General features: G+C 39.9%; 1 protein-coding gene across 37 annotated transcripts in view; it reads right to left on the bottom strand.

Annotated features, from left to right (window-relative positions):
* PUM2 (pumilio RNA binding family member 2) overlaps positions 1 to 12302 on the bottom strand; it is a 121929-nt gene that overhangs the window by 71138 nt on the left and 38489 nt on the right. For all 37 annotated transcript variants that reach the window (XM_060411879.1, XM_060411873.1, XM_060411877.1 and 34 more), the window contains 2 exons: positions 10354 to 10624; positions 9978 to 10071 (listed from right to left, as the gene is read on the bottom strand). In XM_060411879.1, coding sequence (XP_060267862.1) covers positions 9978 to 10071; positions 10354 to 10624 — 365 coding nt within the window. The remainder of the gene's footprint in view (positions 1 to 9977; positions 10072 to 10353; positions 10625 to 12302) is intronic.

Here is a 12302-nt window from a genome sequence, read left to right on the forward strand (position 1 = left end):
GTGTTCTGGTGGGTGGAGCTGGATTTCTTCTCTCTGGAGTGCAGTGAAGTGTCCAGTAATGAGTTATAAGATGTCAATAGGTTTGGAGTGGCTTTGGGCAGCCTGTATATTGAAGCTCAAGGTTATGTTCCTGTGTTGCTGGAGAATTTGCACGGTATGTCTTGCTCTGGAACTTGTTGGCCCTTGGGTGGTGCTTGGTTTCAGTGTAGGTATGGAGGCGTTTGATGAGCTCCTGTCCATTAATGTTCCCTGGAGTCAGGAGTTCTCTGGTGTTCTCAGGATTTGGACTTAAGCCTTCTGCTTCTGGTTTTCAGTCTTATTTTTACGGTAGCCTCAAGACTTCTCCATCTATACAGTACCATTGATAAAAGATCTAGGTAAATGATGACAAGTTTCTCCACAATGAGGGACACCCAGAGAGGTTCAGAGAGTTACATGGAGAAGAGAAGAGGGAGGAGGGAGATAGAGGTGACCAGGATGAGATGAGGTGGAATCAAAAGAGGAGAGAGCAAGTTAGCTAATAATCAGTTCCTTATGTGCTCTCCACAGTCTGGACCACTCACAGATGTTCACAGAGTTATACAGAGAAGAGAAGAGGGAGGAAGGAGACAGAGGTGGCCAGGAGGATACAGGGGGGAACCAAAAGGAGAGAGACAGATCCAGCCAGTAATCAGTTCCCTAAGTGTTCTCCACCGTCCAGAACACAAAAAGAGATTCACAGCATTGGGTAGAGAAGAGAGGGGGTAGGGAGGAGACACAGGCGACATGGTGGAGAAGAAGGAGAGTCTAAAGGGGAAGAGAGCAGTCAAGCCAGTAATCTCACTCCCAAGTAAAAATGGGTACTGAAGATTGGCTTCTTAAAGGTACAAAATTGATAATAAATACCAAAAAGCAAAGATTAAAAATCTAGAGTAGAGGCTGGATTTTTAAAAATACAATATTAAAAGGAAAAAAAAGTCACAAAAGTTATAAAATATATATATATGAAGTTTGCTTTAAAAAATAGGGTCCTTTTTTTTTTTGCAAAGTAATAGGTTATAAAAATGAAAATTAAAGGAGTAATAGAGAACTTAAAATTTTAAAAAATTAAGGAATGGTAGTAAAAATATATCTAGGACTTTCTCTGGTGGTGTTGTGGGCAGTGTGTGGCCAATTCAGTTTCAGATAATTCTTTGATCCGGCTTAAATTTCTCAAAATCTATAGGCCCCTTCCTATGTAGTAGGTACTAACTACAGGGTTTTAATCTATTGCACCTGTCACTTCCAAGGAGGTTCCCTCTGTTTTAGCTTCTTCTGTTTGCTTGTCTCTTCAGTGTCTAATTTCCGCCGATACAAGGGGGTGGTGGAGGACACTTTTTTAGGCTCACTTGTTCAGTCGTGCTGCGGGGAGGGAGGAACACTGCAAACAACATGGGTGTGTGCTTGCAGTGACTCAGCCACACTGGGTTTGCCCCCACTCACAGCATGTGTGCTTTCCCCGTCTACACTGCTTAGGCTCTAGGTTGCTCTGCCAGGGAATGTCTGAGGCTGGCCCTGGGCTGCATGCACCTCCCAGGTCTAAGCCATTCATGTTCAGGCCCTCAGGAAGTCCTGAGGCGCAGATTCGGTGGGCCTGCGTTTTCTGCCCTTCCGAGCTCCAAGCTACTCAGGTGACCAGGTGACTGGCAAGCCCGGTCACTGCGACTCATCGCCTCCCCCGTCCCTGCCACTCGGTTTCCTGGGTGTACAACCAGCACACTTATTCAGGAGGATGTTGCCCATCCACAATCCCAAGAAGTCTTGGTTAGCAACGAAGCCTGCTTCCAGTTTGGTAGACAATGCCTTTCTGGGGCCACGACTGCCCCGTTCTCACTCTGGCTGCCTGTCACCGGAGGGGGATGGTCTGCAGCCGGCTAGCTTTGCTCAGTCCTTTGTTCTGTGAGCGGGCCTGATGGTGTCTTAGGTTAGAGCTTTTCGCATGGTAGCTATCCCACAGTCTGGTTTGCTATCCCAAGTTATTTCCCTCAGATTGCCCTCAGCATTCAGGCTGGGTCCTTACTCTAAGCAATGCAGCTGCGCCTCCCTGCCCAGCCCCCGCTTGCTAGTGGTGGGTGCAGGCGTCTGCGCTGCTTCTCCACTTGGAGGAGTTACCGTTGAACAGGTAATCTGTGAGTTTTAATTATTTATTTATTTTTCCTCCCAGTTATGTTGCCCTCTGTGGTTCCAAGGCTCGCCACAGTGTCTCCTGGTGTTTGGAAACTTCTTTTTTAAGACTCCCTTCCCGGAACGGAGTTCCGTCCCTACATCTTCTGTCTCTCTTTTTATCTTTTATATTTTTTCCTACCTCTTTTTGAAGACAATGGGCTGTTTTTCTGGGTGCCTGATATCTTCTGCCGGCATTCGGAAGTTGTTTTGTGGAATTTACTCAGCGTTCAAATGTTCTTTTGATGAATTTGTGGGGGAGAAAGTAGTCTCCCCGTCCTATTCCTCCTCCATCTTAGACCCGCCTCTCCCCATGTGTTTTTATTTACAAGGTTCTGAAATGGTTTGTTTTCATATCACTATGACATTTTAAGACCTCTGATCTTTGATGACGTATGTCCTTTATCTCTTAATATTCTAAACAAACATTTAAAAATTCTTTTCAGAACTTTAAAGTTCTCTTATTTCTACATCATGGGTATAAACTCTATTATATGACTACTCTTTGTTGTCTGCATTGTAATTTCTGTTTTAGATACTATCTTATATGAGAGATTCTCTTACATTTATTCATCCCAATTGATAAATACACACTTTAGGGTGAAGTCTCCAAATCAAGTCTTTATTAGTGGTTTGGGGATCTAACCCCCTCAACCTCAGTCCTGGGATGAGCAGGCCATTTTATTTATCCCTCTTGCAGCCCTCTGCAGGCATCATAGTTTATTTCCAGTTTACTCCTATGGATCACATCTCAATTTCCCACCCTACAGAACCCAGCCATTAAAACAACCCCATCTTTTTCTTTTCTCTTTCTCTCCCTCTTTTCAGTGTGGATGTACATTTTAAAACATAATATATACTGTATCTATCACCTCTTTCTGGTCCAGTCCACGGGACAAGTTTTACCCTACTACCTATTTTTGTATAAATTAGCTAGGAATGATTTAAACATTTTTAAATGGTTGAAAATAGTAATTTGTAACAAATGAAAATTATACAAAATACAAGTAACAATGCCCACAGTAAAGTTGAAGAGAACACAGCTGTACTCATTTATGTACTGTCTATGGCTGACTTGTTCTATAAGAGGAAGGTCAAGTAGTTGTGACAGAAAACATACGGCATGTAAAATTTTTAAATATTTGCTTTTTGGAACTTTATAGAAAAAAGTTTGTCAACCTCCATTCTAGAATATGCACTGTCTGCTATGGTAGTTACTACCATATACAGCTACTGAACGTTTACAATGAGACTAGTCTAAAGTGAGATTTGCTGCAAGTGGGAATATGCACACTTAATTTCAAAGACTATATATAAAAAAGAATTTATTACTAAGTTTTATATTTACTACATTTGAGATATCTTCAATATAATGGGATAAATAAAATATTATTCAAACTAATTTCACATCTTTTTACTTTTTAAAATGTGGCTACTATAGAATTTTAAATTCTATGGAGCACATATTCCTATTGGTACAATGTCATGGTAGAGTTCTGACAAAACGTGGATAAAGAAAGATGAACTCCCCAGGTCGGTAGGTGCCCAATATGCTAGTGGAGATCCAGTGGGGAAATAACTCCAGAAAGAATGAAGAGTTGGAGCCAAAGCAAAAACAATACAAAGTTGTGGATGTGACTGGTGATAGAAGTAAAGTCCGATGCTGTCAAGAGCAATACTGCATAGGAACCTGGAATGATAGGTCCATGAATCAAGGTAAATTAGAAGTGGTCAAACAGGAGATGACAAGAGTGAACATAGACAATTTAAGAATCAGTGAACTAAAATGGACTGGAATGGGTGAATTTAACTCAGATGACCATTATATCTACTACTGTGGGCAAGAATCCCTTGGAAGAAATGGAGTAGTCATCATAGTCAACAACAAAAGAGTCCAAAATGCAGTACTTTGATGTAATCTCAAAACGACAGAATGGACTATAAGGAAAGCTGAGTGCAGAAGAATTGATGCTTTTGAACTGTGGAGTTGGAGAAGACTCTTGAGAGTCCCTTGGACTGCAGGGATATCAAACCAGCCAATCCTAAAGGAAATCAGTCCTGAATACTCATTGGAAGGACTGATGCTGAAGCTCAAGTTCCACCTTGAGCCACCTCATACTTTGGCCACCTGAGGCAAAGAACTGACTCATTGGAAAAGACACTGAAGCTGGGAAATATTGAAGGCAGGAGGAGAAGGGCATGACAGAGGATGAGATGGTTGGATGGCATCAGGGACTCAATGGACGTGAGTCTGAGTAAACTCCGGGAGTTGGTGATGGACAGGGAGACCTGGGTGCTGCAGTCCATGTGGTTGCAAAGAGTCAAACACAACTGAGAGACTGAACCGAACTGAATCTAAATAACTATCAGCCAGCTAAGAGATGACTCAGCAAACCTGGATAACAGGACTAATGATCAACTCTTCTCTATTTAACAACGGAACAAAGATGGGATCCATTCTGGTAAGTTATGCTTTCTTGGAAATTTCCATTCAAGTTTTCAGATTTATTTGCATTGTTTCCCTGGTTTCACAAAGAAGTTCTAACTTATGCCAAATCTTTTATAAGGTCAAATGTAATTGAAAATACTCTAAGGCATTAAAAAAAGAAACACTTTTAAACTATTTTTAGAAAGCAAGTATATTGATATCAAAATCTAACAAAAAAATGGATATACACACACAGGCTAAATTTATTTATATGTTGACCAAAATCCTAAATAAAACGTTAGCAAATTAAAAGAGCTCAAATTTATATACAATTATTTTAAACTCTAAGCACAGGAATGATTCAGTTATTAGAAAACAGCACTAATAAAATTTAATAAACACTAAACAAGAGCTTTGTTCACAGTGATGATTTCTAAGGCCCACTTGATTCACACTCCAGGATGTCTGGCTCTAGGTGAGTGATCACACCATCATGATTATCTTGGTCGTGAAGATCTTTTTCGTACAGTTCTTCTGTGTATTCTTGCCACCTCTTCTTAATATCTTCTGCTTCTGTTAGGTCCATACCATTTCTGTCCTTTATCGAGCCCATCTTTGCATGGAATGTTCCCTTGGTATCTCTAATTTTCTTGAAGAGATCTCTAGTCTTTCCCATTCTGTTGTTTTCCTCTATTTCTTTGCACTGATTGCTGAGGAAGGCTTTCTTATCTCTTCTTGCTATTCTTTGTAATTCTACATTCAAATACTTATATCTTTGCTTTTCTTCTTTGCCTTTCGCATCTCTTCTTTACACAGCTATTTGTAAGGCCTCCCCAGACAGCCATTTTGCTTTTTTGCATTTCTTGTCCACGGAGATGGTCTTGATCCCTGTCTCCTCTACAATGTCATGAACCTCCGTCCACAGTTCATTAGGCACTCTATCTATCACATCTAGTCCCTTAAATCTGTTTCTCACTTCCAGTGTATAACCATTAGGAATTTGATTTAGGTCATACTTATATGGTCTAGTGGTTTTCTCTGCTTTCTTCAATTTAAGTCTGAATTTGGCAATATGGAGTTCATGATCTGAGCCACAGTCAGCTCCCAGTCTAGTTTTTGTTGACTGTACAGAGCTTCTCCATCTTTGGCTGCAAAGAATGTAATCAATCTGATTTCGGAGTTGACCATCTGGTGATGTCCATGTGTAGAGTTTTCTCTTGTGTTGTTAGAAGAGGGTGTTTGCTAGGACCAGTGTGTTCTCTTGGCAAAACTCTATTAGCCTTTGCCCTGTTTCATTCCGTATTCCAAGGCCAAATTTGCCTGTTACCCCAGGTGTTTCTTGACTTCTTACTTTAGCATTCCACTCCTGTATAATGAAAAGGACATCTTTTTGGGGTGTTAGTTCTAAAAGGCCTTGTAGATCTTCATAGAATCGTTCAGCTTCCTCAGCGTTACTGGTGGAGGTGATGGAATTCCAGTTGAGCTATTTCAAATCCTGGAAGATGATGCTGTGAAAGTGCTGCACTCAATATGCCAGCAAATTTGGAAAACTCAGCAGTGGCCACAGGACTGGAAAAGGTCAGTTTTCATTCCAATCCCAAAGAAAGGCAATGCCAAAGAATGCTCAAACTACCGCACAACTGCACTCATCTCACACGCTAGTAATGTAATGCTCAAAATTTTCCAAGCCAGGCTTCAGCAATATGTGAACCATGAACTTCCAGATGTTCAAGCTGGTTTTAGAAAAGGGAGAAGAATCAGAGATCAAATTGCCAACATGTGCTGGATCATGGAAAAAGCAAGAGAGTTCCAGAAAACCATCTATTTCTGCTTTATTGACTATGCCAAAGCCTTTGACTGTGTGGATCACAATAAACTGGGGAAAAATCTGAAAGAGATGGGAATACCAGAGCACCTGACCTGCCTATTGAGAAACCTATACGCAGGTGAGGAAGCAACAGTTAGAACTAGACATGTTCCAGACTGGTTCCAAATAGGAAAAGGAGTACATCAAGGCTGTATACTGTCACCCTGCTTATTTAACTTATATGCAGAGTACATCATGAGACACGCTGGGCTGGAAGAAGCACAAGCTGGAATCAAAATTAAGTAAGTAAGTAAGTAAAGTCACTCAGTCGTGTCTGACTCTGTGACCCCATGGACTGCAGCCCACTAGGCTCCTCAGTCCATGGGATTCTCCAGGCAAGAATACTGGAGTGGATTGCCATTTCCATCTCCAGGCGATCTTCCCAACCCAGGGATCGAACCTGGGTCTCCCACATTGGAGGCAGACGCTTTAACCTCTGAGCCACCAGGGAAGCCAGGTTGCTCAGAGAAATATCAATAACCTCAGATATGCAGATGACATCACGCTTATGGCAGATAATGAGTTCAGTTCAGTTCAGTCACTCAGTTGTGTCTGACTCTCCGTGACCCCATGAATCGCAGCACGCCAGGCCTCCCTGTCCATCACCAACTCCCGGAGTTTCGTCAGACTCACGTCCATCGAGTCAGTGATGCCATCCAGCCATCTCATCCTCTGTCGTCCCCTTCTCCTCCTGCCCCCAATCCCTCCCAGCATCAGAATCTTTTCCAGTGAGTCAACTCTTCACATGAGGTGGCCAAAGTACTGGAGTTTCAGCTTTAGCATCATTCCTTCCAAAGAAATTCCAGGGCTGATCTCCTTCAGAATGGACTGGTTGGATCTCCTTGCAGTCCAAGGAACTCTCAAGAGTCTTCTCCAACACCACAGTTCAAAAGCATCAATTCTTCGGCGCTCAGCTTTCTTCACAGTCCAACTCTCACATCCATTCATGACCACAGGAAAAACCATAGCCTTGACTAGATGGACCCTTTGTTGGTAAAGTAATGTCTCTGCTTTTCAACATGCTATCTAGGTTGATCATAACTTTTCTTCCAAGGAGTAAGTGAAGATAGTGAAGAGAAACTAAATAAAAAGCCTCTTGAGGAACATGAAAAAGGAGATAGTGAAGAGGAACTAAAAAGCCTCTTGAGGAAAGTGAAAGAGGAGAGTGAAAAAGTTGGCTTAAAGCTCAACATTCAGAATACCAAGATCATGGCATCTGGTCCCATCACTTCATGGCAAATAGATGGGAAACAGGGGAAACAGTGGCTGACTTTATTTTTTTGGGCTCCAAAATCACTGCAGATGGTGATTGAGGGATGAAATTAAAAGATGCTTATTCCTTGGAAGGAAAGTTATGACCAACCTAGACAGCATATTCAGAAGCAGAGACATTGCCAACAAAGGTCCGTCTAGTCACGGCTATGGTTTTTCCAGTGGTCATGTATGGATGTGAAAGTTGGATCGTGAAGAAAGCTGAGCACCAAAGAATTGATGCTTTTGAACTGTGGTGTTGGAGAAGACTCTTGAGAGTCCCTCGGACTGCAAGGAGATCCAACCAGTCCATTCAAAAGGAGATCAGTCATGGGTGTTCTTTGGAAGGAATGATGCTAAAGCTGAAACTCCAGTACTTTGGCCACCTCATGTGAAGAGTTGACTCATTGGAAAAGACTCTGATGCTGGGAGGGATTGGGGACAGGAGGAGAAGGGGACGACAGAGGATGAGATGGCTGGATGGCATCACCAACTCGATGGACATGAATCTGGGTGAACTCCGGGAGTTGGTGATGGACAGGCAGGCCTGGCGTGCTACAATTCATGGGGTCGCAAGGAGTCGGACATGACTGAGTGACTGAACTGAACTGAATCAGGAGCTTTCACAGATATGAGTTAAAAGTTATAATGAAAGACAGGAAGTCATTTACAATGACAGCAAAAGATTAAATACCAAAGAACAAACCTACTGAAAAATATGCAAACTTATATGAGAAAAATTTAAAGCACTCATTAACACCACAAAAGCAGACTTCAACAGCGTTAAAGACACACTAGGTTCTAGAAGAATACTTACTGTCATAAAGATGTTAGTTTTCATAAGTTAATAAGATTTTAACCTGATCTGAAAGTAAACAGTGGCTTTCCAGATGGCTCAGTGGTAAAAAATCCACCTGGCAATGTAGGAGACATGGGTTTGATCCCTGGGTCGGGATGATACCCTGGAGGAGGTAATGGCAACACATTGCAGTATTCTTGCCTGGAGAATTCCATGGACAGAGGAGCCTGGTGGGCACAGTCCATGGGATTGCAAAGAGTCAAACATTGAGCACACATGCATATGGAAGTAAATAAGAGAATTTTAAAGCTCATACGAAAGAAAAGGCAAGAGCTGAAAATTTAAAACTACCAAAAGGTAGAGCAATAATGGGTATCCCAGCCTACCACATATAAATCATATGATGAAGTGTCAAGAAATAAAAAGTGTTGTAATGGCCCATGAGTAGACAGGAATCAATGTTTCTAACAATGAATGAAAAAGCACTATATGCAGGGATAAAGGCAGCTGGGGAAAAGTATAAAAAAACAGGTCCAGAGTGCATGCTGCTATTAGAAGTCATCTAGAAATATGTGGTCACCTTTGATTAAAACCAAAAATAAAATTTTGGACCTGGAAAGACTTCTTGGATTGACCCAAAGCAATACACAGTTAAGGGAATAGAACTAACTTAGTATATCTCATCCCCGGTCTCCAAACATCCTGATGTTGAGAGTGGAAATAAATCAAGATCAGCCAAAATTAGGTGTAAGAATGGTTCCCACAAATCTATACACATGATAAAACGACACACATCTATACACACACATTTAGCAACTGCTGTGGTACTATACTGTAATTATTTTAACATGTAGTCATTTAGGGAAAACTAGGTGGGGAATCTGTGTACTCTCTTTGCAACCTCATGTGAATCAGTAATTATTTCAAAATAAGTTAAAAAAAAAAATACCAACAACCTCAACAGAAAACAGGTACTAATGCCTGCAGTCTAGCAGTAAGACATATGTAATCATAGTATTTCACATTATAGTCTTAACTACAAAGCTCAAAGATTAAATAGCCTAATGAAGTAAGGAAGAAACAATTTAAAAAAATTTTCTCGGGATTCTTACTTCCAACCCATTTTAAAAACAAACACTCTGACTTAATATGAACACCCAAAACGATGCTTGAATTTCCAAGTGTTCCCAAATGCTCTCCATTTCACACTAAGAAAAAAAACTTCTGTGCTGACAGCTGTCATCAAGTTACAGACTTTTATTTCACCAAGAATACAAGTAAAAGCCAAACTGTTCTTTCCTAATCTTTACTCTTGCCATGTAATCTACTACTGTTTTATCTCAATGAGATGTCTCAGGAAGTAATGAAATAACACCATTAAATAAGATCTAAACACTTTAACACAAGATTTTCTAACACTGTAATTAAAATGGTAACTTATAAAGACTCACCTATATGTGGCTGCTGAGCTGTGGCTAATGCATACTGCTGCTGCTGAGCTGCAGTTAACTGCTGAACTGTTAGTGCATTAGTCCTCTGAAAGAGCTATTAAGAAAAATATTGAATACAGAGATTAGTCTCATAGCATTTCATTTTTGTTTAGAAAGCTAAGAATGGAATATTACAAATACGTATTGTAATCACTTTCTCAACTATAAGGACATTTTATTCAATAAAACTCACTTTCTCAACTATAAGGACATTTTATTCAATAAAACATTAAAGTGTTTAAAAATACCCCTATTACTTATGTCAACATCTCATAGCACTTCAGGCTATACTACTACTAGCTAAGAGGAACGTTGCTAAAGAAGGAGTATTCTTTACCTGCTGCTGGGAATTGTAGTCAAAAAGGCCTACAGTAGCTCCTGAAGAGTCCATTGGTACCTGATTACCAGGATAGTCAAACTGTAAAGAATCCAGACCAACTTGTTCCATGGCATCCAGATTCTGTGTTTCAGGATTTGAAAATTCTTCAACAAGTGGTTTATTAGTTGTAGGATTAGGAAGAGGCCCCAATCCTTCTGGGGGATTAGTATTGGGGCCCAGGCGCTCAACTACTTCAGTTGGAGAGGCTTGACGACTTCCAGGAGTACGACTATGTAAAGAAAATAGAAATGAGTAAAAGTAACAAGTATGTCAAAAGGTGAAATCAGAAAGAAGGAAAATCATGGAAAACAATGGTAGTAAAACACAAAAGGCAAATTAGGGACCCTAGGTCACTGAACATTGCTCTTTATCACTATTTTTTTCTGTTTAATCCAGCTTACACTTAAAAGCTGACATGTTTCATTTTTTAATTATTATTAGTGACAACTGTCCCCAATTTTAATAGCATAAAGATATAATTCAATTTTACAGATAAGGAAATTGTCCAGTATCACGATTTAGGCCTAGGGCACTCAAAACTTTTGTCTCAGATCACAGACAAAATGAGCAGTAGGTATGAACAGCAGACTATCATGCAACAAATATGAGAAAACTCTAAACCAAAACCTATCCACCATACTCCCATCCTGTCTACCAGCATAGCTGTCCTAACATCTTGCCTAATACTTCAGGGGGGTGGTGGTGGTGGGGGTGGTGCGGAACTGGCCAGAAAGGATCATATGGCCTTCACAACTGAAGGCTGTATAATACAGAATACAAAAGAAAAGGGCAGTGAACCAAGACAGAAAGCTGACTCCTGACTCATTATTCTAAGTAAATCATTTCAACACCCAGGTCTCAGTTTCCTTGAGACAGAGGAGGTGACACTGGAATCCTATAATAACAAAAGCAAAAAGACTACTTGTAAAAACCCTCTATGAGCTCTCCAAAAACAATCTTTATCACGCCAAATTGTTTCAGTTTAAATCAAAATAAATAAAAATTAATATTTATCAAGTTAAGCATGCATATCAATGAAAAGTATAATTCTATATACAAAAGAGCAACTTCCTCTACCGATCAGTCTTAATTTTCTGAAGAAATTTATTAACACTAAATTTTAAGCACTGCCTCTTCTCTTTTTATCAACATCCTTTACAGTCTGAACTATTTTCACTTTATTTCTGGACATAATTGATCCTTATTAACAGTCTCCTTCCTTCTGTGGAAATAATTTATGTAAGATCTTTTCCTTCACAAGAAGTAAATTTGTTCTGAGGAACTATCATTTCATAGTATATTCAAATATAAGTATGCTAAATAAATGGTAGTAACTATTATTAACCGGTCTTTCAATGTCAACGGTTATCCGTATGTAACTGCCCCACCTTTAGGTACTTTACAATGGAATAAATCTGCTAACATGTACAGAACATTTCACAAAGCAATTGATTAATTACAATAATTGTTTTCCAGATACTTTAGGTTTGTGGACTTACATTTTATTTCAAAATTAACCACTGTCCTTGCAACATCAGAAGAAATTTCAAACTCCTTTCCCCTTTATCCACAATTAAAATTTTCATGTGAATAATCCAAAGGCTTTTCATTCAGAATATATGGGAAGAAAAAATAAAACTGAAAGGATCTTAATCAGTCCATTGAAAAAAAGAAAGAGGTGGGAGGAAGGTCCAAGAGAGAAGGTATGTGTGTGTGTGTGTGTGTGTGTGTGTGTGTATATATAACCGATCCACTTCACTGTATAGCAGAAACTAACACAACATTGTAAAGCAATTATACTACAACAACAACAAAAAAATGAAAGCCTGCTATATTTCTTTCATTCCTTTCAGTTCTATTCCAACAGATGATGTATCAGTTAATGTATGTAATAATGATGTGCTACC

The sequence above is a fragment of the Ovis aries genome, chromosome 3 (assembly GCF_016772045.2).
Source record: "Ovis aries strain OAR_USU_Benz2616 breed Rambouillet chromosome 3, ARS-UI_Ramb_v3.0, whole genome shotgun sequence".
NCBI lineage: Eukaryota > Metazoa > Chordata > Mammalia > Artiodactyla > Bovidae > Ovis > Ovis aries.